Source organism: Sturnus vulgaris, chromosome 17 (assembly GCF_052056855.1).
Source record: "Sturnus vulgaris isolate bStuVul1 chromosome 17, bStuVul1.hap1, whole genome shotgun sequence".
NCBI classification, from domain to species: Eukaryota; Metazoa; Chordata; class Aves; order Passeriformes; family Sturnidae; genus Sturnus; species Sturnus vulgaris.
Window position 1 is genome coordinate 6,323,409 of NC_142259.1, and position 25,942 is coordinate 6,349,350.

Consider the following 25,942-nt stretch of genomic DNA (forward strand, 5'->3'; position numbering starts at 1 on the left):
CTCTCACATTTCCCACCAGCTGATGGAGCCCTCATGGCTCGATTTCTGTTCCCAGGATGTTGGAACACAAAAGCAAAAGGAGTTTTAAACTTTCTGTGCTTTCTGACACTAACTCCCAGGGGAACACTACTTTTGACTTGAAGCCATAGAGAAGGCTTCCAAAATTAGGTGATAGAGTTAGAATCATGGGTATATAGTTGAATAAAAGTGTGTGATGTCATAGAAAGATTTAAAATTTTAAGTTTTTAGAATATAATAATAAGTACAAAACAAAATGGAGGTTCTTAAGTGTTGTCTCTTTCTTCCTTTTTGTTCCTTCTTCTTCCTTCTTCATAATTTCAAGTAGTAATTTTTAGTTAAATAGTTAGTGCTGCACTGCAAGTCACAAGTGTTTAGTTATTTGGTCAAAAGTATAAATAATATAAGTGTTAGTTAATTAGACTGTTTAGCTTTAAAAAACCTTGTAACTAACTAGATCTACCTCCATTTTGCTCCCTTTTAGCTGTTAGCTAGAAGTGCTGAAGAACTCTCTGTACTATAAATAAGGTTTAATAAACAACAAAGCCCAAACACAAAAAATCTGTCTCTTGTGCTTTAATCCTGACTCTAAGTAAAGGCAAAAGAAAAAAAAAAAAGACAAGCCAGTAATTAAGTAGTGCAACCCCTAACACCAGGGAAGAGCAAATTCCCACCCCACAGGACCATCCTGCTCAGATGGTTATTTATGGTAGGACTCACAGCTGGTCTGTGGGCCAGAGAGGGTTAATGAATAAGGGTTATTTCTGAAAGGAATCCTATCAAGGCTGTTGGCCTAGAGACTGAGAGAAGAAGGAGATAAGTGGGAAAGAAAACCTGGGAAAAGTATTTTTAGAAAAGTCTTGTGAAAAGCAGAGGCGTAGATGGTTTTACACCAGTGAAAGTTTTGTTGATCTATTGCAACCAATGAGCAAAGTGTAAACTTTGTAGAGGGTATAAAAGACAGCATGCTGCTGTAATAAACAGGATAATAGCCTTCTGAAATGTAGTGTGCCTATTTGTATGTCACACCCGCCTCAACAGCCGCTGGATCCCAGAAATCTGCAGTTTTTTTACTTTTCCGTGCCTGAAAGCGCAGAAAGCTCAAAACCTCCAGATTTCTGGGATCCAACAAACAGCGACACCCATTTACCGCGAAACCACAAGGGTGTCACAGCTGTGCCACCCCCCTCGAGCCCAGCTCACCTCGCGGGGTCACCGAGAGCTGCACGGGGCGGGTGGTGACGCCGATGGCGCTGATGGCGTGGCACTCGTACTGCCCGTGGTCGTGCAGGGCCACGCGCCCCACGCGCAGCGTGCCCGTGGACAGCACGCTGTGCCGCCGGTCGCTGGGCAAGGGCCCCCCTGGGAGAAGGAGCAGCTCGTTAATTCCCTGTCACAGGCCTCATCCCGCTGGTGACAAAGGGAGTTTTGCCTTCGCGCGTTCCTCGTGTTCTGTTCGCGGCTCTGGAGGCTCTTGTTGTATCGTTATATCATTCCTAACTCCAGCGTTTTCCCTATCAGGCAAATTCCAGTTCTGATCTTGCTTCTTATGGGAATTAAGGACAAGACACCTTCCCAGGACACCTTCCTGAGACATCTTCCTGACACACCTTCCCAGGACACCTTCCCAGGACACCTTCCCAGGACACCTTCCCAGGACACCTTCTCATGTATTAGACATAACTAGCAAGCAGGGAGACTTCAGAAAGGGTTGAACCAAGAGGGGGAATTTCTTCATTGCCTGTGTTTCTAACTGGGGATTCTTATCAATTATGCTAATTTGCTGGATTTGTAAAACTGTTCTTGCCCTGTGTCACGTGTGCTTTGACATGAGTGCATTTTCAGGGTGCAATTTGCCACATGTGCACATGGATGTCTCCAATTAAAGACCTGCTTTTATATTATTTCCTATATTAACACTGTCTCAAAATTGTATTGGGTTGTTTCTAGATTTTGAAGGCATCACCATCACTGGAGAGGTCTGTGTGACAGTCACACATTCCATTTCCTTCCCAGCATCAACTGCCCTGAAATACCACCTTTACACACCAAATTGTCTTGTCTGATCAGCTGGGAAAAGATGGAACCCTTTTTCCTTCCTCCTAAGTATTTTCTAAGTGCAACCTGCAGATTTTTTCACCCCTGATGGATAGGAAGTCACTCTTCAATTATCCAAACTCTCTGTTTCATCAAACAAATGGGAACATTTGGCATTGTCTTTCTAAATTTGGTCTGACTTTTTGGTTTGGAAACAGTCATTTCAATATTTTCTCTATTTCAGGAGAAAAGCTCAAAACTAAACTGCTTTAACAAACCCAAATAAAATCATAAAAACTTGTCAGGTTAGCAACTATTTTTGTTTTAATATACTCAATTTTCCTCAATTTATCCATCCTCTCCTTATTCACACCAAATACCAAAACTTCCCACGCTCTCAAAAGTGGCTTTGAGATGAGCAATGCTGCACCACCTCCCCTCCTCTTGTCTTGCTTTTAGCATGTGAAAGCACTGTAAAGCTTGGTTGATTTTTTATTTATGGAGTGCTGAGTGCAAACCTGGTTACAAAGCAGTTATGAACCTTACTTCTTGTCACTGTGCTCCTTTCCACGTGCCCAAGATATATTTTCTGGGAAGTGGAGGAAAACAGGTTAAAGGAGATGGAGAACATGCTGGCAGAGCAGAATTTCAGCTGGTCCTTCTTAACTCCGCGTCAGGGCCATTGCTGTGGAAGCTGGAACACAATACCCACAAACTCTCCACAGCCCTAAACCATTAATTATGGCTTGTGAAGCATAAGGAAAAGTTGGAGGACCTCTGGGCCAAGCATTATTGGCTTCTGTCCCAGAAAGTGCTGGATGAGATCAGTTCAGTGGAGCCAGGCATTAACAATTATTTGAGATTTTAAAAAGTTCACCACCACCTGTTGTCCCAAAATGTTTTCTCCTAAGCTAAGAGGAAATTCTGAGGTGTGCCAGTGAATGGTGCCCTTCTGCAACGTGCTCCCCAAGGGCAGCAAATCAAGGACAATGACACAGAGCTGGCACATGGTGGTACTACAAAAGGAAGTGGTGGAATCATCATCTCCAGAAGCGTTTTAAAAAAGTGTAGATTTGGCATTTGGGGACATGGTTTAGTGGTGAACACGGCAGTGTTGGGTTAAAGGTTGGAATTCATCATCTTAGAAGTCCTTTCCCACTCAAACAATTCTGTGATTGACATCCACTGACCTGGAGTGCCCAGACCTTGCCTCTTCAGAGGAGGTGGGAAGCCACTGCAGGAAGAAGTGTGAGGCTTTCCACGGGTTCCATGCTGATGAAAACCATCACACTCCTTCCTTGTGACAGAGACTCAAGATGCTCCTTCCTCAGTGCTTAACACCATCCTCGGTGATGTACAACACACCTCCTAGTGGAACTGGGTGTGTGCTGGTCACCATTTGTCCTGTGCCACCACTGCAAGCCACCACCCTGGACCAGCAGCTCAGCTGGTCCCCCCACACCCCGTGGATGATGGCATGGGAGAGAGAAGCCAGAAGTCAAGTGAGGCAGTACCTGCCCTTGTCCAGGTAATCACTGGGGGAGGGTGACCCTCAGCAGAGCAGGGGAAATCCACACTTTGTCCCTCAGTTACTGTCTGATCCGTGGGAATGACGAGAAACCTGGGAGAATCTGGAAGGGAAAGCAGTGGCTGAGCAGCAGGAAATACTCAGGCAGCAAACTCAGAGTTCATGAGAGCAGAACCAATAACAAGACTCAAATACACCCCACTGACCAAACGTTGTGTCCCAGGAATGTCCCAGAATCTACCCAGGATCAGCCTGGGAGCCCTCACCTTGCACTATGATCCTTGCTGTGGCCTGGATGGATCCCTCCGAGTTGCTGGCATTGCAGTTGTACTGTCCCTGGTCTGAGAAGGTGACATTCTGAATGAAGAGTCCCCCAGAGCTGGTGATGGTGAAACGGGAGTCCTGTGGCAAAGGAGAGCCCGTGCCCAGGGTCCAGCTGATGCGAGGGTGGGGGTGCCCAGAGACCCCACACTCCAGGGTGACACTTTCCCCAATCAGTACTTCAGTGTTCTGTGGCTGGATCACAAAAGTGGGCTTGGCTGGAAGGAAAGGAGAGCTTTAGCACCCAGCTCTGCTGCCTGCTCACTGATGGGCACAAGTTGCTTGGACTCCTCTGCAACCCACCCTCGTTCTTCCCTGACACCCAAATAAATCCTCACTGTGAGCACTGCCCCCAGCATCTTCCCACCACCTCCTCACACCCACTCACTCAGTGCTGGAGCATCCCCACCTGTGTCCCCTTCACCCTTGTGCTGCAGAATTCATCCCAGCCTTCAAACTCCCTCCCCAGTCCCAAATTACCTTCAGCCTCTAAGTACCCCATTTCCCACTCCAGAGGGAACCCCTTAAGCTCAGGCCTCTCTTGGCTGTCACCACCCAGCACACCAAGAACATCTTGGCACATACAAAGCTGGGACTGACTCTGATTTAGCTCCACTCCCATCCCCATCCCCAGCTGGGTTGAAAAGGGGTGCACAAAGCTCAATTACACGGGGAGCCAAAATAGCGCAGCACGACTTCCTGTGTCTTGACCTCCCCAGCAATGTTCTTGGCCATGCACTGGTAGACGCCTTTGTCCGACTCCTTGGTGTTCTGGATCATCAAGGTACCATCTTGCAACAGGTTCAGGCGGTCATCATCTTTCATGTCAATCTTATTACTGAAAAAAAGCCACAAACAGGCAAAATCTGAAAGGAATAAAGACTGGTGGTTCCCCCTGGGGGGATCTGGGGGCTTTGCATTGCAGTAAGTTGGTGTTTCCTGGAGGTATTCTGAGACTTCATGAAATTTGCAGCAAGAGCTCTGATTCACAGCACTGAACTGCAGCTCCAGCTCTGATTTGCTCCCTGGGTGAGCTGCTTTTTCTCTCCCCACTGATTACACAAGACATTCACAGCCCATCAGGAGAGCACTCTGTTCCCATGTCACAGCATCACTGCCATTGTCAGGGCATCCTGCCCAGGAAAGCCTGTTCTCCTTACTAAGTGCAGATTTAACAATGAATTAATACTGTTCTTGCGTGCAGCCATTGCTACTCAAACTCGATGCTCAAAGGCCTCAGAGGAGTAAAAATCTCTGAGAAGTCACCATGGGACCCCAACACAGTTTGGACTCCAATCCAGCCTGAGAGCTGTGAAACATCTTCCTTCTTTCTGCAATGACCTGCGACTCCTGGATCCCAGCCCGTGGCAGGAAGGTCCCAGTGCTGCATCCCATTTGTCCCAGCATGAAGGAATCTTGGATGGCTGCAGATGATGGAAAGGGAAGAAGGGACCTCTCTCGCCCTAGGACAAAGGCTGAACCCACTATGCAATCTAATCTGCTTGCTGGGCATTTATTTAATTCCCCTGGTGTCTCCTCACTCCAGCCATATCTCGTTTGTTGAACATTTATTATCATTACCCTTCTTACAATGCTGTCTTTGGGAGCCTGCCAGCATTTCCCTAACAAAACCTTCCTTCCAAAGGGACTTAACTCAGCCATAAACTTTTGCTCTGGGCTGAAACTCTGCCTGGTGGGGGTTTTGCTGAAGAAGCACACATTGATCATTTTTTATTAATAACCGAGCCCTGCTCAGGCTTCACCAGATAAGAAGCTCATAAAGCAGCAAAGTAGCTTCATTTTCACAGTGGGCACAGAATATTTTATTGTGCAGCATTTCCCAGAACACTCTGGCATCTAGCACATAGCCTACACATGAATTTGCAAATTCTGTCCTTCAGTGGAGCACAGTAATTTTTCTCTTTTGAAAGAAACCTCATACCTAGCACAATCAGCCTTTAGTGGGAAGCATTTCAGCAGTTAACAAATGGCAAGCATGGTGGCTGAGAGCAACATGAAACACTAATTTTATTTTTTCCTGATCAAAAGACAATTGCTTTCAGCCTGCGGAGTATGTTTATAGGAAAGTTATAAGCTCTTGGAATCCATTACAAACACAGATGAAATATTTCAAATGCAGATGAAAACACCACTTGGATTACGTGGTCACCAGAGAATGCTATTAAAAGGAAGGTAAATATAACCCATGAAATAACCATTTCTTTTTTCTTCCTTTGGTTTTTTTTTTAACATTGTGTGAAATTACTTTTGTAATTACAGGCAGGCACTGAAGAGCTCAGTGCTTGAAAACCTTTGCCACCCCAGGTCCTTGCATGTGACTTACTTGTTGTGCAGCCAAATAATGGCAGGCTTTGGGTTGCCTTCTGCCCTGCAGGTGAAATAAACTGTGTTTCCCAAGAGCACATCGACGTCCTGGGGTTCAGAGGTTATTCGAGGCCTCTCTGCAAAACACCATTTGAACACAACCCAGTCCAAAGCAGCACAAAACTACCTGCAGCCCAGTTGGGCTATGGTGGGGAACACAACACCCAACCCTGCAATGCCCCAAGAAACAGGCAGCAGGCACAGCCCCAGGCACAGCAGCATCCACTCAGAGCCACCCCAAAACTCACTAACACCTGCAAACATCATCAAGGAATGGCATCATTCACCTGTAAAAGCCCTGGGGAATTGTTGCTGTTCCTATTCCCAGTATGTTGGGCAGTGGATCAGTTCCCACAGACCTGACTGCACAGTGGTTCATTACAGAGCTGGTCCCACCACCTCCTTCCTAGCAGGATTTCATTCATTATGGCCCTAATTCATCATCCTATCCCTATCCAGCCAAGCCTTTCACTGTGTGCTTCACTTTGAGATGTACTCAAGCACCAAGCAAGCTAAACTTTGAAAGGATGTGCTAAAATAGGGAGGAATTTATGGACAAGCCCTGACGTGCTTGGTCTTGATTCAGCAAACAGCTTGCCCATTTCACAATCTGCATGCTCACCAGCAATCCAATAAAACCAGCTGGATAATTCCTAGAATTGAGAACCTGTCACCTCCTCCAGTGGAAGGTCAGTGTCCTCACTCCTCAGATCACAAGTTAATGGCTCAGAAAAAATCCCCAAGGGCAAACCCAGCACAGCCCAAACCCAGCACAGCCCCATAGTACAAAACTCTGACCCAGGGCAGATTTGCCCCTGTGGCTCACAGCTGCTCAAAGCTGTGGGTTAATGGTACCAGCAGCTTTCAGACAGACTCAAATATCAGCCACCTGCATGGGTAGAGCTCTGTGCTGAACTCTGTATCATTTGTCTTCACAGCTGGCACACCACCAGAGTGAAAGCCAAATGCCAGCAAAATCTTCCCACCAGGTGCTCTGGCTAATTTGACAGACACCCCACTGTGTTTCCATGCCTAAACCAGAACAAATTTGCACTAACAGCTGTACTGTGGCACTGGGAGTGTCTTGGAGACAGCTTTTTGTGTGGCACAGCCACTCCATGTGTCCCCAGCTGCTTTCCCTAAGCCCTTCCTATCCCTGCTGCCTTGAGGTCATGGACCTGTTTGTGCCAACTCAACTCTTCATGGCTCTGCCCTAAATTAAGCTGTGAAATGGTGAACATTTTTCAAAAGAAATAATGAAATCATAAGAGAAAAGCTGAATTCAATGGAGAGTTCTTCAAAATCTAGCTGAGCTCACACATTTGGCTCACAGCAGGGCAATGCACAGCTGGACTGGCATATCCAGGAGGGATGCTAACAGCCAGCCTGTGTGGGTGGGAATTTCTCAAACTGACTCTACCAACAGCAAAGCACCACAGAACTACAGCCAATGTTTGTGTCAGCCTCCACTTAAAAGTCAGAGTTTTGTCTTAACTCCATTTAAAAATCAGTTTCGTCTTACCTCCACTTAAAAATGAGAGATTTGTCTTTTTCTATATGAAATAACTAATTTTAGGATTTTTTCAGAACAAAATCTAGTTTAAAATTCTAAATTTAAAGAATAACAGCCCAACAAAAGCCATCATTTTCACCACAGTCAAACACAACATTCAGCTCCATATCTATGATGCTCCCCCTCAGGTTTCCAGTTGTGTTTCCAGCCACTAGAACTCTCTGTGTTTCCTTTCTGTTCAGCCTAATGTGGGGTGTTTCCTCTGGTTCCTGGTTCAGCCACTGTTGCAGCAGATCCTTTACCAGCCCTACTCTATTCAAAAAGCCAGGACAACACCCTCCAGCCAAAACAGAGCTGCCTCCAACACCTCTGGCACTGTCAGCTTCCTCCTGCAGCCCCGCTGGGGTTTTCCCATTTCAGCAGAGAAGGAGGGAGAAATCAGGATGCCAGCAGAGGGAATAGGGAGGAAGAGGGCTGGAGGAAGCAATTCCCAGAGCAAAGCCCAGCTGCAGGGGCCGAGGGCTCACCACAGTTGAACTCGTGGGCGGCCAGGGTGGCGATGGAGCGGCCGTGCAGGTGCCGCGGAGCCTCGCAGGTGGCCGCGCTCTGGACGCCGCCCTGCTCCGCCGATTTCCTCAGCAGCTCTGCCAGCCACAGCAGGTCACAGTCACACAGCAGCGAGTTGGAGTCCAGCCTCCTGCAACAGCCAGGGGAAAGGCAGCTGAGTGCCCAGCCTGCAGCTGATGGGCTGCCTCCTTCTCCAGGGCGCAGCCCTGCAGAGGGAAGGGTCACCTGGGTGGTTTGCCCTGCATTTGATTATACCCCAGGGGAAAATTTGAGATATCTCGTTGCCACGATGGTTGGGAAGGATAAGGATTTGACAGGAAGGTCTCACAGATACGTATGTATAACAGAAAGAATGTATAATCCGAAGAAAGAATAGAAATTATAGCAAGTTTTGATAGAGAAGAAAAGAATTGCTGAGCCAGTCTTACTGGGTAACTAGAAAGCAAAGAACAAGTGATTTGAAAGGGGCTTTTATGACTTAGAGCAAAGGATAAATCCACCTCAAACAAAAGATATTTTTACCAAGCAAAAAGATTTTCACAGGCAAACAAGAAAGCCAATGTTGCAAGTAGAGTACAGATCTCAGAATTTTCCACTGCAAGAAAACTGAAAAACAACCTTTAGCTTAAACTGTAACATAATAACCTATTGTGATTAAAAAATACTAACATGAATATGGTAATGTTAGTAGTTATAACAGGCTATAGGTAATAGTAAAGGTATTGATTGGTAGTCATGTATTAAGATGCTCTGTAATGAGAAGTATATAATGCATTGTAACCAGAACTAAAAAAGCTCCAGGACACACAGCTTGCCCATAGCCAGCAGCTTTAGGCTCACCCCCAACTGCTGTAGCCTCATCTATGCAATGAGCAGCATTTTAAGAGCCACCTGAAGTCTCCAATTTCTGTCAGGCTCTTACAGTTAACTAGGATGTGTAACCAATTAGAAAGATTTAATTGAAAAACTACCATCAACCATTCCAGTTTCAGATAGAAATGATTCAGTTAAACTGGATTATGCAGTTTTGGACTACTTGCAACACTGAAATGCTGGATTTTACCCTGGGATGGAGATTTCAACCTTTACTGAATTCTGTAAGAACTGTCTCTGTTACAGCTTTTCTCTTTCAGCTCCAAAAAAACCTCCCCCTTTATTTATGTGTGGGTGGGATCAGACCCTTTCTATAACCAGCTGTGAGGGGTTGCAGCATTTCTGCACAACTGGAAGAACTTTTATTACTGCAACACAAGCCTGAACCACAGCAAATGGAGCTCCAGTGACCTCCCAGTGCCCCCAGTCTCTTCCCTGCACTGACCTCATTCCTACGAGCAGTGCTATCCATGAGGATAAATAAGGACTACAGGGGGATTAGTTTGTGCCTCCTTCCCCACTGACAGTTTTACTGTCAATGGGTCTGGGCCATTGTGATGGTTTTCAAAATCAGCATAGCCATAAAAAAAAAAAAAAACAAACAAAAAAACCCCAAACAAACAAACAAAAAAACCCATGGAAGAAAAATCTAACACTTTCAGGGTCACATATTTGAGAATGTGAGATTTCACAAAGGGCCATGACCGAGTATTTTATAGACACCCCAGCCTTTTCTCTGGCACCTATAGACAGCATTTCACAAGATATTCCCTGTTAAAGAGAAGTGAAGCATTTTACCTGCTTGCAGAAATCACTGAGGGCTGCAGTGAGAAATACATTATTTTATTGCACTTGAAAATTATGGCAGAACACCAAAATTCTTTACCTTTTGCATTTTTTTTCCTCCCAAACACATCATTGAACTTATTTCCAGAGATCATAAAACCAAAGCAAGAAAGAAGTAAGCTTAAGAGACAGACAGGTTATGTGGGAATGGCACCCTGGGGAATTCCTGCATGGAAAGACAATCATGCCCCTTGGCACTCCTCTGACTAATTTCAATCTAGAAAACAAGCCTTTTCTTTTATGACTATGACTTTTCTTTCCGTGTTAGATACTGATCTACAGACATGTTCAAGGTCATATCCATGACCTGGACTTTCTACATTTTTCAAGGATGTTTTATGGGTTCAAACCGTTGTGAAGACTTTCCAGGAATGTTCATTCCTGTGGCATTATTAAGCTGTAAGCTGATTATAATTAGACACTAGCATAAAGAAACTTCTAGCTGCTTAAATAAGCTTTCAGGTCCAATCAAAACTGTTTTACAAACTTAGCAGTGGCCTTAGAAGTGCAACAACGAAAAGCTTTGCCAACCAGGCACATTCTTCCTCAGGTCCTGCCCATCTGATTGAAGATAAACAAGTCCTCTTTGCAGGCAATGTTTTTTACTTACAGCCGTTTGAGGGATTCCAGTTGAGAGAATGTCCCTGGATGAATCCTGGAAATCTTGTTGTTGTGCAAGAATCTGCAGTGGGAGAAGCCATGCCAAAACATAATTCAGTATTTGCACTGTGAAGATGATAACAATTCAGTTTAAATGCAAAGGCTGCTCATCAAAACGGAGCTCAGTTTTTAAACTCTGTGTTTGTTTCCATGAGCTGGAGGGATTTCATCCCTTGATGGGTGTGATGTAATATGCCAAAACCCAGAGCGGGCGTGGGCTGGAAACAGTGACTCAGGATGTGATGGAACAGGTTTAAATTGGACCCTTCCAGTTTCTCTGCAAAGGGAGGAGAAAGGGCACAAAATCCCCTCAGATTGGACCCACCCTCTGTTTTCTGGGCCTGGGTCAGCTCTAGTTTAGAAGAGATCTTCTCCTTCCCCTGTGCAGATGATGTGACAATTTTATAAGGGCAGCCATTGGTGCTGGACATCCCCTTAGACTTCATGTAGTTATTAACCCAAATCCATGAGCAAATCTAGTTCAGAAAACAGCCACCTAAACTGAGCTTATCTCTGAACAAAACTGAGGCAAATTCTCACTTCCAGAATCTTAGCACACACATAAAAACTCTCCAGATCTTAGGGAGAAACCCTGATTGTGCTAAAACGCACAATCTTAGTGGGGACCAAGAGGGGATAATTAACTCCCCGTTCCCATAACGGTGGGGAATTTACTCGTGCTGGTTGCATCCAAAACTCATAAGAGACCATTGATAAAAGAGATGAAGCAATTTTAGTAGGTTGTAGAACAGGAGGGAACACAAAAGCAGCACAGCCTGAGTGCAAATGTCTGCACACACACACGTGCACCAGAGTTCAGCCTGGTTGCCCAGTTTGGAGGCTGAAAAACCTTCCTTTAAAATTTAAATCCAGAATTTTTGTTGGATCCAATGCAGTGACTGAGATCAGTCATGAAATGATCCAGGTCTGAATTTTCCTAAGGGTGTGGGATCCCACCATTTTATTTCTTTGGCATGTATGGATATAAGGCACATTTCCACACAGCCCAGTAAAGTCTGCTGGTTTCTCCATGGAGAGGGAACCACACATGGACTGTTGTGCTGGTGGCTCCATTACTGCTAGAAGCAATCCTGGGGAGCAGGAGACTCCATTTCCTTAGTGCTTTCAAGAAGGATGTGTGTTTTTCTTGTTAGACTTTCTTCTGACTTTATCCCTTTTCCACCCTCTTTTTTTTGCTCACTCTGTCCAACAGTGACTAATATTGCTGACCTTATGCTCAGAGTAAAATCTCACTTGGCTTGACCAGCTGTAGGACTTTCTGCAGATTTACTCCTATTTAGATGGAAACCTGAACATAGCATAAAATGGGAAATTCCCTTCACATCCTCAGTCACCCTCCTACTCAGCAATTATGTAAAATCTCTTTCTTTATTTAAGTTTCTTTTTGCATTTTTGAGATCACACTCCATGCTACCAAAACTGCTACACTAAATAAATGGGTTTTCCCCTTTCTCCTCACCCTCTCAGTGCCAAGAAATATCCCATCTTTACTTACAGCCTTTCAAGTTTAGGCAGGTCACTAAAAGTCTCCAGCTCTAGACTTTCCAGGTTGTTGAAATGCAGGTACCTGTGACACAGAAATCACACACAAATCACACAAAGACTGCAATTTAAGAGACAGATCTTCCCAGATCAATCCACCAGTGCCCACCACTCATCTCAAGGCAGGTGTTGAGAAGCCAGAATCCAGGTTAGAGTCTCCAGTTTCCACATGGCCTTTCTGCTAATACAGACTAATATTTTTAGTTCCACTAAAATCCCAAGTGTGACCTGCCACTCCAGAGGCCTAGGGCACCTCCTGCCTGTCCCAGGTCACCCCTTGCCATCAAGAAAAGAAACGTGGTGCCTGCAGAGCAACTCACCACAATACCTGAGCCTCCCTGTTGCCATGAGCTGTGACATTCACCAGCACAACTGACACATTCCTGACTTTTAGATGGATTTTGTACAGTCCCCAAATTGCCTAAACTGTTCCCTTTTATTTTACACAGGCATAAATTTCACAGCAGACACAGATTAATCACAGAGCTACAAATACTCATTCTATTGTAGCTGACTGCATTGAGAAATAATTGCCTAAGCCTCCACATGGCTGTTTGATTTGTAATGGAAGGATTCATGATAAATGGTCCAGTATCAGAGCACAAACTGGGAGAGGGTGACTCAGATTCTGCACTGGAGGGTCACAGTGGGGAAGACAGGGACGTGCTCTAATCAGTCTCAGATGCCTGCTGAGATTGCTTTGGACCTTGAGGAAAGCATCTGATCCTGTCCATCAATCGGGTTTTATACTTTTTCTTGAAAAGCTGGCTTGTTGAGGGACAGGAAAATGGGGTAGGATTTGAGCAAAGCTATTTCTTCTGGAGCTAAGCCTGCCTGGGATTGAAAACAGATGGGACTTTCAGCGGGTTGTTTGTTGGTTTTGTGGATTTGTTGGTTTTGTTTTTTTCTTTTATTCGTGACATCAAGTCTGGAATACTCACTGCTGAAACATCCCTGTGGGCAGTACCAGCTCTCTAAGTTCAGTTTAGAGCCAGTTTCAGCCTCCTAAATTTTCTCCCAGGCATCCTTGCTGAGCTGGCTGATGAAAAAATATATTGTATATAAGCTTGGTGGCACACCTATTGTTAGGATTGCCTGAAACTTCCAATTATGCTCTATCCTCTTGTGCTGTCAACCTGGAGAACAAGCTGGATCCTATTTCTTTTACAGTAAAATCCTTGGTTACATTCCAGGCCTATAAATGCTGCAGCTGGGAACAATTGAGGAATTAGACCAGTTTCACCTTTGGTCCCTGTTCTCCAACGATACAAGTAATTCTTATATTCCAATTATTTAGGAAGAATAAATCATTAGGAAGAAATTCTTCCCTGTGAGAGTCTTGTAGCCCTGGCACAGGGTGTCCAGAGAAGCTGTGGCTGCCCCATCCCTGGAAGTGTCCAAGGCCACGTTGGATGGGGCTGGGAGCAACCTGGGACAGTGGAAGGTGTCCCTGCCCAGGGCAGGGGTTGGAATGAAATGAGCTCTAAGATCCCTTCCAAGCCAAACCATCCCACCTATGTATGATTCAAATATGCAAGCTCACATTCTCTCCACCAGTCCCAAGTAAGAAAAATCCAGTCCCAGTTTAGGAAGGCACTTCAAAAGAGTCAGACCTCAGTCTGCCCATCTCACCTCGAGAGTGGTGCACGAAGAGTCAAAAAACAAAACTTCTTTGAATGAACAGCAGAGTTTTGCTGTACACAGAGGGGAGCAAATGGGGACTGCTGGAGTGTCACTGTGATGGAGTCCAGCTGCCAGGAAAACACATGAGGCTCCCTCCATCCCACATTCAGCACAGAGCTCCACGCAGCTTGAGGGAAGGTCATTACTGTGCTTGTTTGGAACCATCCTGTTCCCCCACTGCAATTACCAGATGCTTTGCAGCACGGGAGCACCACCATCCTGGTGGAATGCTCAGCTGCCCCAGCTCTCAGCTTGCACTTCCTCCATTCATTCCTAGCAGAGCTTTGGATGAGAGAGAAACTCAACCAAGCACCCTCAATTTAAGCAAAGATCTGCCTCTCTGCTCAAGGAATCTCCAGACACAAACCCAGCAGAGCAGCTGCCTTCTGCTTCCAGCCCTCCTGCAGACCCCTCTCTCCTCCCATCATAAGGTCCTTGGAAATAAAGGCTATCAGAAGCACAGCTGGGTTTTTCCTATGCTCCAGAGGTTTGGGGACAGGAGAAAACATATGGAACACCAGTAGGAAGAGACCTCAGTACTAACTAACCAAAAGCAACACTCAGAACAGCTGTTTTCAAATGAACCCAGTGTAGTCTGGCAAATGTGGATGAGAAAAGAGCAGAAGCCTCATCCTACCCCTCACTAAGTGCCTGCTGCTCTCCAAGCCTGGGAACACAGCATGCAAACAAGGCTCATCTGTACTTACAGCTGCTCCAGGGAACGGAGCCCGTGGAAGGCGTGCTGCTGGATGCTCTGAATTTCATTTTTATAAAGGTAGCTTTCAAAAGGAGAGAAAGGAAACAGCATTAGGCCAACTTATCAGCAGTTGTGTTCTACAAAGTCACAGGAAACAGCAATAACCCTCAAGCCAAATCAGAACTTGCTGCCTGGATTCAGGGGCAAGGTTTGTACCTCTGACACTGAACTCCAAACACACACAGCATGTCCTTGACTGGCAAACATTAGAAGTGGGTTGTTAGATTTTAAAGAGGTTAAGAAATTTCTGAGCTACCAACTCACAGGTATTTCAGGTTCTCCAGATCTTCAAAGGATCTTCTCACAATTTGTTTTATCTGGTTATTATTCAGCAGCCTGTTCAAATCAATAAAGAAAAACACAGCTGGTGAAGTCAGCACGTGTGAGATTTGTGGCATTTCTGTTCTTGGATGCCCACCAGAAAATTCTGAGCCCAGGTGTCACAGAATTTAAGATTTAATGGGGTTAGCAAGTCAAAGTTTGGGTACTCACACCAGCCAAGGCAGTGAGAAGGTTTCTCACCCAGAGGGGCCAAGTACTTCCAATATTGCAGTATTCAAAATATTTTCCTTACCTTTTGCTGTAGTTTTCAACACAAAGTGACAGTTTTGTCCAGGAAAGGGATGTGAAGGGATGGGAGACAGGCAGAAAGAAGCCATGGGGAGTGAGATATTAAATCATTGCTACCACCCTTGTACAACCACAATGGGTTTTGGAGGTGCCTGGTTGTGTTCAACAAGTGAGCAGGAGAATGCAGAGCATTTTAAATGCAGTTTAAAACATCAGTTCCCAATGGAGTTATAGGAGCCATAAAATGCTAACAGCTTTGCTAATCACTTTGTAACTGATACCCACAAATGAGAAAGAAATAAATTCAACTTTGACTCCTGAGGCTGTTCAGAGACAACCTCTTTCAATCTTGGGAGCCTTGTGCCAGATTTTAATACAAAACCTCTGGAGCACATGGCATTGGACAGCCGTGTGTGATTTGTGTGTGCAGTTGCCATGACTGTGTGTGCAACTGAAGGCTGGTGCCAGTGACCAGAAACAGCCCAACCCTGTAAGAGCCACGCTGTGCAGCACTGTAAGCACACAGCTGAGCCCTGCAGAGCTCTCCTGCAGCCTCTGCCAAGCCCAACACCGAGAAAGCACAATAAATCACTTATAAATAGCTCCCTGATACACCAAGTGTAGCTATTCATCGTGGCTGCCCGGCCACACTCTCGCCGTGGTATCTCACTGATGTTCAGCTCTGGCAAAGCTCACAGCTGGTGGAACTTTGAGAGCTGAACAGCCCAGAGCAAAGTTTTCACCAGCCACACTAATTTTTAAAATTCCTAAATGGAGTTGTGGGCAGAGAAGGAATCTGTGGCTGTGTATTGCAAAGATTTCCTTTTCAGGTGTTGTAGGAAAAACAGCAATTCCCTGTGCAAGCAGCCAGACCTGACTACACCATGTCACATTTGATACATGCACTGGATGTGCATTTTACAAGTTGATTTTTGCCATAGCTCTGCTCCTCAGGAACAATCTGCCACCAGGCAGCAGGTGAGAAGGCAGTTCAACACTTTCCCAGCAGCAAAAACCAATCTTCTGCCCTGCTTTTCTGGACAAAAAAGGGCAGCCAGCCTCTGTCATTACAAGCCAAGGTGTTTTCCCGGGCAAAAACAGTTTGTGCAGGTAAAGGATGGAGAGAAAAGACAAAGAGATGAGGAGAAATGGTAAAAAAAACTTGTGGGAAAAGATGAAGGTAATATCAAGCACATCAGGGATGACAGAAGATATAAAAGATGTCAGAAGAACACACATGTGATGGAAACTTCACAGGTTCTCTCCAGGCACCTGAGCCACAGCAGCTTTCCATCAGCTTTTTCTCAGGTGGAGAATTACACTGAGAGTCAAAAAATGCATGTGAGAAACTCAAGAGCAAGGAACTTTGGAAGTCAGGTAAGGAGGGGTTGAGAAAAACCTCATTATCCTGGATTTGACTACCCTCCCTGGATTAGCTGCCCTGATAGCATGGGTGTGGGTGTCACCCTCATCCCAGGGCTGGGCACAGGCAGCCTGGAGAGGTTAAGGCAGAGACAGCTGGAAAGCTCCTGCACAGCTGGAAGCAATGGCTCCACACACACGGCTGAGGTCAAACAGCCCGGGCTCACTCATAAGGATGCAAAAATGATGTCAAGTCCTTGGAACACATGATCCTGCTTTGACAGCCAGCTATGCTGAGTGGAAATACAGCCCCTGAGCATCAACCCAAAAGTTTATTTGATGACTGAACACCCAAGGGCTGGAAATAACTGCCTGAGAGCAGTGTGGGAGAGGGTTTTGTCTATTTGCTCGCAGGACAAAGACAACACAGGCACCAGCCCTGCTCCCCTCCCTGCCCCTATCAACTTTCATCTCTGGCCAGAGCAGGACGAAAGCAGCTCCTTCTCTGCTATCTGATCCTTGGCCCTACTTCTGAGCACACAATGGGCTGACAGAATGGTGCCAGCCCCGATGTCATTCCCAGGGATATGAGCACCTGTCACACATTGGCCATTGCCGCCCAGGGGACAGGTGACAGGGACCAGGTGAGCAGGGTCTGGAGCCCTTCTCTGATTTTTATCTTTAATGCTCAGAGTTCAGACCAGGACTGATCTCCACTGGGATTTCAAATTACATTATGTTGTCTGGCTGTGTTTTGGGGCTATTTAAAAGCATTATCCAAGTCTGTTTTGTTGTCTTTGTTATTTCGTACAGTTCAAGGGAGTGTAATCACTGACCCAGCCAAGTAAGATGAATCCTGGAAGTTCAGATGGCAAACAGCACACAGGGCTCTTATCTCATCGTCTGATACTTAAAAATTTGTTCATTGCCTGATTTAAGCATAAAAAGTGCATGGAAGAAGCCATCTCTGCTTCCTGTCCCAGGATTCCCCATTGTAATGGAAGGATAAGTCCTGGAAAACATTCGAAAGTGAGATAATGATGAAGTCCATAATAGCCCATTTATTCCAAAATGCTGCTTTCAGAGAAATCCATGGACAAGGCAGCACATCTGGCTCCTAGAAAGATTTTGGATGGCTCCTGCACAGCTGTCTGCTCCTTGACTCCTGTGCAATTCAGCCAGGCAGAGAAGTGTGCAAAATCCTGGCATGGCCTGGCTATTGGTCCCAGCTGCCATCCATAGCAAAAATGCCCAAATTCCTGCTACCCTTAGAGGGCTGAAAGCTGAGATCCCAGATCTGCTGGGAATAAATGCTCTGGCAGACAGAGGCTGGGAAGATCATTATAACTGTCACAATCTCAGCACACCTTGTAAGAAAACAGGCTAAATTAAAAGTATCAGCAGCACGTTTCCTAGCAATAGGATGGGGCATTCCCATCATGTCCCATGAATTGGACTCCACATGAATAGGAGAACTCAGTCACACAGGTTTTATTCCTGCAAAACTCTTCTGGAACGTTTGAGATATACAAGAGCCATGAGATCTGGCCCAGATTCACCAAGAGAACATTTTACATTCAGTTTACTCTAGGTTTTATGTCCTGACTGCCTCTCCTTTCTCCTTCCCCACCCTCTCTCCAGGTTGCCAGGCACAGGCTTAAGTTGCATTAAATGAGTGTTTTTCTGTTTTGAAGAATGTATTAAATGATGTGACAGGACAGAATTCAGACTCAAACCATGTTCTCTTCCCTCTTTTCATTTGACAATCCACATGCTACAGTCATTGTGACAAAACAGCTATTTTTTTTCCTCATGCCATTAATAGAAATCATTGCATAGTATATTCAGATGGGGAGAAAAAGTGAGTTTTATGTTCAACCACACATTCCCTCTTGTTGACAGAATGATCTGGAATATCCATTTCCCATATTTAAGGGAGAAAGTTTTATTCTGAGATCCAAGCAGGCTCTGACACCCCTTCCTTGCTGGCAGGAGCACATCCTCTCAGGAGTTACTAGAGGGTAAAAGACAGAATCTCCAAGTTACTGCTCTGTTCACCCTGAAACTCTTCACAGCAGCACCTAAAGCAGAGCTGCAGGGCTCACCAGAAAAGTTTTGCTCTCACCTGAGCAGAAAGAGAAATATGATAACATAACAATAACAGAGTGTCTGTTCTCTAGGGTGCTCTTGCCTCGGGAAGAACAAAACACACACTGGGGATGTTAAGAAATTTTGGTCCCTGGGTTGGACATTTCTGTGGATGGTGCTGGAGAGACCCAAGGAATAGCAACCCTTTGGCTGTGGTTTGAAAATACAGCAATGAACCAAACAGGGTTTGACAGGGCTGACTCCTGTGGGAACATGTAAGGAGAAACCTCACAGGGGTGTCATCATCCATCCCCACCCAAAAATGACCTAAAGGAGCAAACTCTGGGAAGCAGTGAGAGGCTGTGCCTCACCATGGGCTCAGAGAGTTTCCTCTCTCCCCCATAGCCCAGCACCTGCTCTGAGCTAATGTTGGCTTCAGCCACACAGCAAGGGATGGCAAACTGCAGCAAAACAGCTGTCCTGGAGCTGGGGGTGTGGATGCCATACAAGAGGGGGTTTTGCCTCACTCTCCTTGCTATCTTTTTTTTTTTTTTGTACCAAGAGGACATATTAAGAGTTTAAAAATATACAGCACCATCTGCAGAGATGAGAACAAAGCAGAGCCAAGAGGAGGGGGCAAGGAAATCTTAAATCTTACAACTCTCTGAGATGTTCAGCCCAAGAGAACTCCACCTGCACACAGCCAACAAGGAAGCCCCCAGTGGGGCAGGATTTAGGATAACTGCTCATTACCTGTGGTGCTGTACCAGGAGGCCTCAGCTGGAAGCAAACTGTGACTGCCTCTTCCACAAACAGGGCTCCTGTTTTCAATGCTAAAGTAGTGCTCTGTGATTTATCAAATCTCCCACACCAGAGAAAAGCAGAGAGGAGCCAGGGCAGGGTTTGAATTGTTGAACAGCCCCACTGGACATCCACACAGGCTCCCCTCCTGTCAGGCTCTCAACCCCCTTCCCTGCATCCAACACGGGCTACAAAGGTTTCCTTTTCAGGGTGGTTTATAAACTGTCAAACTTGGACACGGAACAGCCACACTGCCCGAAAGGAGATGGAGAACAGAAGCTTCACCAGAATCTGTTGCTCTTCGTCTGCCATTAGTGGAAAAAGTTCTTTTTAAAAGCATTTATTTGCTTATGGAAGATTTATTTAAATTCAATGGCAGAAAGCTGCAAGCTCAGAGCTCTGCACGTGGAACCTGAGCTATTCTATCCTCCAAATCTCTCACTTCAAATTTTCTGGACAGATTTTCCCAGGAAGCCTCTCAGGGATTTTAAAGGATTTATTATCTTTATCGCTTGAAAAGCTATCTAAGTCCTCAGGCGAAATTTACCATCTAAGAAACATCAGCAAATTCTTCAGCTCTTGTCAGTTTTGATATGGCAATTGGACAAAGCAAAGTTCCTGGAGAGAAATTTGCTCCAGGAGTGTGAGGTCCAGCGTTCTCTCAGTCAGTTATCAAGCCCCTCAGCTGTGGGAGTTAACAAGTGTGAGAATAACTGAGTGCTCCAGCCTGCTGGCCAGACCAGGACATACAACTAAGCATAAGAAGTGCTATCTAAATGGAAAAGTTTCCTTGGCAAATCAGGTTGATTTTCAGAATCCAAATATAAAAATGCAATATTTTGTTAGAGCAGTGTTTCACCTGGTCCAGCTCTGACAATGGCCATAGGACACAGCTCAGGGAAAGCAGGAGTGTCTGCCCAGCCCCTGTGAAAACACACTGCTCTTACTGCCCTGGCATCCCAAACCATGAGATCAGGGATGCCAGGGGGTACATTCCTGCCTCTTCCCTCCAGTATCTGTCCATGGACTTGCTCTCCTTGAGGTCTCTGTCCAGGAGAGCGTGGAGACAGAAAGGAAGAACTGGAGAAATTAGAGGAGCACAGACAGGGTGTTAGAGACAGGTCTTTCCCCTCAGTCAGGCTCTATCTGTATCTACCTCGACACAGAACGGAGGAGTCAGGAGACACAAACAAAAGCCCTGCACAGGTCAGAGACCTGCCCAGTCCAAGGTGCTGGCAGGGCAGGAATTGGGACCCCTTACAAAGCTCAGCAGGTTGGGTGGAGCATCCCTGCCAGTGAAGCCCTGCCAGCATCCTCGTTTTCCCCAGGGCTCGGCTGAAACTCGCCTGGTGGTCCTGGGGGCTGCTGCCAAACATCTGCCTCTCGCTGAGATGACATCATCTAGAACCCTTTGTTTCCTGACTCAGGAGAGCTCCAGGGGTGGAAGAGCAAGGCTAGAGATCAAGAGGCCTCAGCAGAGCTTTGTGATAAGACAAAACCCTAAAGATTTGGACTCTATTATCTCTCTGGATATTTTTTTTCTCATTTCTCGCTGTATCTGACCCTATCTCAAGTCACAGAAGTCCATCCAAAGCAACCTTTCTTCCCTAATATTTTTGGCAATTAAGCAGCACACAGTGCTGTTTGAGAGACTAACCTGGGCTGGGCTGTTCTGGATGAACAGCATCAGTGGCAATAAAATTTTTGACCAGCCCACTTGATGACCACTTGCCCTGGGCCACTGGACAAGTGCTCTGGAGCATCCTGCAGTCCCAGTCCCACACAGAGTGGAACAATCTTTGATTGTTGATTTTTCAAAGATATCACTTCAGCAGGTCTCAACAATAAAGTCCTGCTGTAATGCCACTTTTCCTGCGACTACCTAGAGTTGACTGAATGCCTTATTGCCCAGCTCTGCCACCTTCATAGGATCAGGGACTTCAGATCACTCAAGGCCAGACAGAAAAAACAACCTGAACTTTCTGTTACCATTTGGGAACATGAATGTATGAACATCTGTCAGGTTCCCAAAGGAGCTGCTTTGCCTCACTACAGAATTCTGGCTGGGACCTGGAAATCCTATGGCTGTTAGCACCATGTCACAGCTCACAGAGTAATGAGATCTGAGTCTCAACAGCCCAGCTGCATCCAGCACAGTGCTGTGCTGACACAGCTTCTGGTTCTGATTTGGGAGCTGGTGTGCTTGCAGCTCCTTGGCTACAGGGTGCAGATGCACTCAGATCTGTCTCCAAACCCTCAGCCCTGCAGCAGCCAGAAGGAGCAGAGGCTCCCAGGATTTCCTTAGGGGAGAGTGAGGAGCTGGTTGGTGGAGCAGTGTGTACAGTGATATCAGAGTGGGGCACAAGGCTGGAGGGGCAGCTCTCTACCCCCATTCCACCTGGAGCAGGGTAGATGCAGGCACCTCTTTAAGGGCAAGACGTAGGGAAAGGTGGCATTTGAAGGATGGTCAGTCTAACTCATACAGAGCAACTCATGTGGTTCATGTGTTAGAGGAGACCATGGAAAGGAAGAAGATTTTAATCCATCCCTCCACTGTCTTGATCCCAGGTGAGAACTTATTTTATGGGCTACTGTAAGGCCATTCCTGCTCAAATATCCTCAGGCAGTGCTAGAGCTCATCATATTTTATTTTTAAACACGGAGGTTAATTGTGAAAATTGAACACAAAAACACAGAAAGGTAAGAAAGGTAAGAAACATGGCACAGAGAACTTTAAAGCTTTGGCTGGATATGCACAACTTGACTGAAATACAAAAAAGCCCAAGGCCACCTTTAAGCCATTTTAGGGGACAGTACTAACACAAGTAATAAATGGATACTCTCAGAGTACAACTTACAGTGTGTTGAGATTCTTCAGTCTTCTGAAGGCTCCAGGTTGTATCTCCTTGATGTGGTTGAAGCGTAAATCTCTAAAAGTAGAGGATATAAACGAGTCATTAGCCCAGGGAAGGGAGTGGAGAAGGAGTGGGGACAATGGTTGGGGTCTGCTCTTGTCTGCAAAGTCAGCCAGTAGCTGGGACAAGCCTATAGAATAAAGAATTTTCTGACTGATTTCTTAGAAAATCAGACACTAAAAGGACTCAAGGGATCATTCCCATGAGCACCAGAGAAAAGTCTGCAGCCAAACACCCCAAGTTCCCAGGCAATTACTCTTGCATCTCATCCTGATTTGTAGACGAACTCACATCATCATGTGGATCCATAATTTAGCTCCCTGCTAAAACTCTCTGTGCCCTAAAATGGTTAAATCTGCTCAAATAACCTCATTTAATAAGAATTTCCCATTTTGCTCTGCAATGCTCCAAGACTTACAACAGCTTATCACTGCCTGCATTTCAAATCCGTGCCAACTTCAATTAGAATTACTGGAGTCCAGGGGATTCTGGCAAATTTCAAGGGCTGCCCATGGAACTACATCAGCTTGGAACCCAAAAACATGGGGTTTGGATTGCTAATGGGATAATGAAATAAGAGCTAAGTGGTTTAACCTGCTTAACCAAGGAGAAACACTTCTATAGGGAACGTGCATTGATTTGGCACCTTGCATGGCCCAGTGTATTATAACAAATCACAAAAGGCTGACAAACAAGGATTGCTGCAAGTTTCTGTCCAAAGCACACAATGAAGTGGATTTTTTTCTCCTGCACCACTTGATCTATCACATTTAGGGAATACACTGCTATTTTTTCAGTTTAAGACAGCCTTTTAAGGGCATTTGCTTCAAGAGAAAAAAAGCACGGGTTGCCCATTCTGGTTGTAAAGTCACACTTAGAGGCAGAGTTTAAAACAAGGATTCTTCAAATAGCTACAAATTCAACAATTGTTTTGAGACAGGCATCAGCAAGAATTGTGGCATTTATAAAATTCAAATTAGAAAGAGGTGCAGTCATTGCAGGTAACCCCAAACTGACAATGAGGACCCAGGGGGGCTGAAACAGCGTGGAGCAAATATTCAGGATGAGGCTGCACAATGAGTAAAGCTGATTTTATTTTAAGATCGTGGAATCATAGAATCACTGATTGGTTTGAATTGGAAGGGACCTTAAAGCTCACCTCATTCCAACCCCCTTCCACTGGGGGACCTTCCACTATCCAAGGCTGCTCCAAGCCCTGTCCAAGCTGGCCTTGGGCACTGCCAGGGATCCAGGGGCAGCCACAGCTGCTCTGGGCACCCTGTGCCAGGGCATCACCATCCTCTGAGTAAAAAATTCCTGCCTAATATCTAATGTAAACCTGACGTATTTCAGTTTAAAACCATTACCCCGAGATGTAACATTTCCTTAGTTTAACAGTTTTCAAAATGTAGTCATTTTATGCTAAAATTTTCATAGTAAATTTTCTTATTTTTTAGGCAGAAAATGCAGGGCAGTTTTACTTAAATTATACCAAAATATCAAACCTCTGCCTTGTCACCCCTTTGTTATCACTGGATGCAACAGCACATGGGCCAGTGGAAGCTGTTTTTTCTGTTGTGTTTTTTTCCTTTAACTTTTCCACTTTGGCCAAAGGATTCAAAAGTCTAGCATAAAATAAATCTTTCACCTTAGTGATAAATATTGCACATAGAAGAATTAGAGGGGAGAAAGAAACACAACTTTTAAAACCCCAATATTTCTAATTGTAATTCACCTTCTCTGTTTGTCCACTGCAAGCTGCAGCCCCAGAGGATCACCTCTGACATTTTCAGGTGTGTTTGGCTTAACTTGCATTGCTTCAAATGTACATTTCTTGCCCTTCTTCTCAGAGGGAGCTCCATATCCTTCTTCCCTGACAATGTGAATTTGAGGGCATCTTTATGGATTTTCCAAGGCAATGGCTGCCATCCTAAAGCCAAGCACAATTAAACACTGGCAGCAGTGACAGCACAGTTTGCTGCCTCTTCTCCACGGCCTCGTTAAAAGGAAACGAGGAAAGACTAGACCAGGAAAAAAAAGAATGCAAACTTGATTTATAGCCTGCAACTCACAAACACCAACCCCACTGCCCTGGGGGCTTGTAAAGAGCCCTTTAAGGGTTGTAAAGGGCTGTAATTAGTCCAGGCAGCTGCTGCAGGTAATAGGGAACATTTCAAATACATGGGAGGAACACACAGGGGTCAGGGCTGGAGCTGGTGATGCTCAGGGAAGGCAGCAGGGAGTGAAGTGTAAAACCCAATTTCGGGTCACAGGCTGCAGGTGGAGACAAAAGCCTCTGAGCATTTTAATGAATGAAGACAACTACAGTCCTTTAAACTAGACAGAATTACAGTTCTTTTTAAACTACACCACCCCCGAGGTGCATGTAATAAAGCTTAACTTATTATATCAATGAAATATTTTAATTTTTTCTTCTGTTTTCTGTTCCAGGTAAGGCCTTTAAATGATTCTCTGAACCCCAGCTATCTTTCAGTCCTTTGGAAAGTTCTTTTTGGTTTGCTCTCCATCACAAAGGCAACAGCTTTCCCCACAGGCAAAAATAGAGCAGAAACACTGCATCCCTTCTCTGAGCACTTCATTTCAAGAAATTATGTGAAATAACTGGAGAGAATCCAAAAGAAAGCAATGAGAATGATAAAAAACATGAGAATGATAGAAAACATGGCAATGAAAATAACTGAAATTGCTTATTTAACCATAGATAAAATAACTATGGCAGGAAATTGCTACAAATGGAAAGGGCAAACAGTCACTAACTGAAACTGCAACTTCAGGGCTTTTAAAAAATATCTCAATTAGCAAGGCTCATAAAACACCCAGTGGACTTCAGGTGAGACAGGCATTAGCTACACACGGTTTAGGTAGGTGGATCCTGCCCTGGAGGATGGACCAGGCTACTCTGCTCCCTGTAGCCCAGACAGCATTAAAAGTTCCTGCACAGCAAAGAAAACCCCTGGGCATGCAGAGGAACCTACATATTCCTCTTTACTGTGTAAAAACCCCAATACTTTGGCTCATCCTTAGTGTTTTTACTCCAGACTTTGCCTTAGCCTAAAGCACTGCTGGCAGGGAAGGGCTGCACTGGGAATTCCCTGGCTTGCATGATTTGATTGAGAACATTCCCTACAGAGTTTGTCTCCTCTCACACAGAAACTCTTGTTCCTCTCTATTCCCAGGGCACTTCTTTTCAGGAACAAATGTGCTTTTTACAGGGACCCACCACAGATCTTCTCCCAGCTGCCCCATGCCCTAGCAGCTGGGCTCCCTCCCTCCTGCCCTCTTCTTTCCACCTGGGAATTTGGAAAATGGGAGGAAAGAATAATCCCTTGTGATTTAACTCTCCCCCATGATTTCAAGGATGGCAGTCTGGGATTACAAATGACCTTCCCACACAGAAGGATTCTGTGCTAAAGGATTCTGGATCCTCTCTTACC

General features: G+C 45.4%; 1 protein-coding gene across 1 annotated transcript in view; it reads right to left on the reverse strand.

Annotated features, from left to right (window-relative positions):
• LOC106851725 (peroxidasin-like) overlaps positions 1-25,942 on the reverse strand; it is a 48,143-nt gene that overhangs the window by 13,631 nt on the left and 8,570 nt on the right. Inside the window, exons 2-12 of the mRNA XM_088174802.1 lie at positions 22,431-22,502; positions 15,016-15,087; positions 14,702-14,773; positions 12,265-12,336; positions 10,699-10,770; positions 8,330-8,499; positions 6,249-6,366; positions 4,573-4,742; positions 3,850-4,122; positions 3,570-3,686; positions 1,222-1,380 (exon numbers count right to left, since the gene is read on the reverse strand). Coding sequence (XP_088030928.1) covers positions 1,222-1,380; positions 3,570-3,686; positions 3,850-4,122; positions 4,573-4,742; positions 6,249-6,366; positions 8,330-8,499; positions 10,699-10,770; positions 12,265-12,336; positions 14,702-14,773; positions 15,016-15,087; positions 22,431-22,502 — 1,367 coding nt within the window. The remainder of the gene's footprint in view (positions 1-1,221; positions 1,381-3,569; positions 3,687-3,849; positions 4,123-4,572; positions 4,743-6,248; positions 6,367-8,329; positions 8,500-10,698; positions 10,771-12,264; positions 12,337-14,701; positions 14,774-15,015; positions 15,088-22,430; positions 22,503-25,942) is intronic.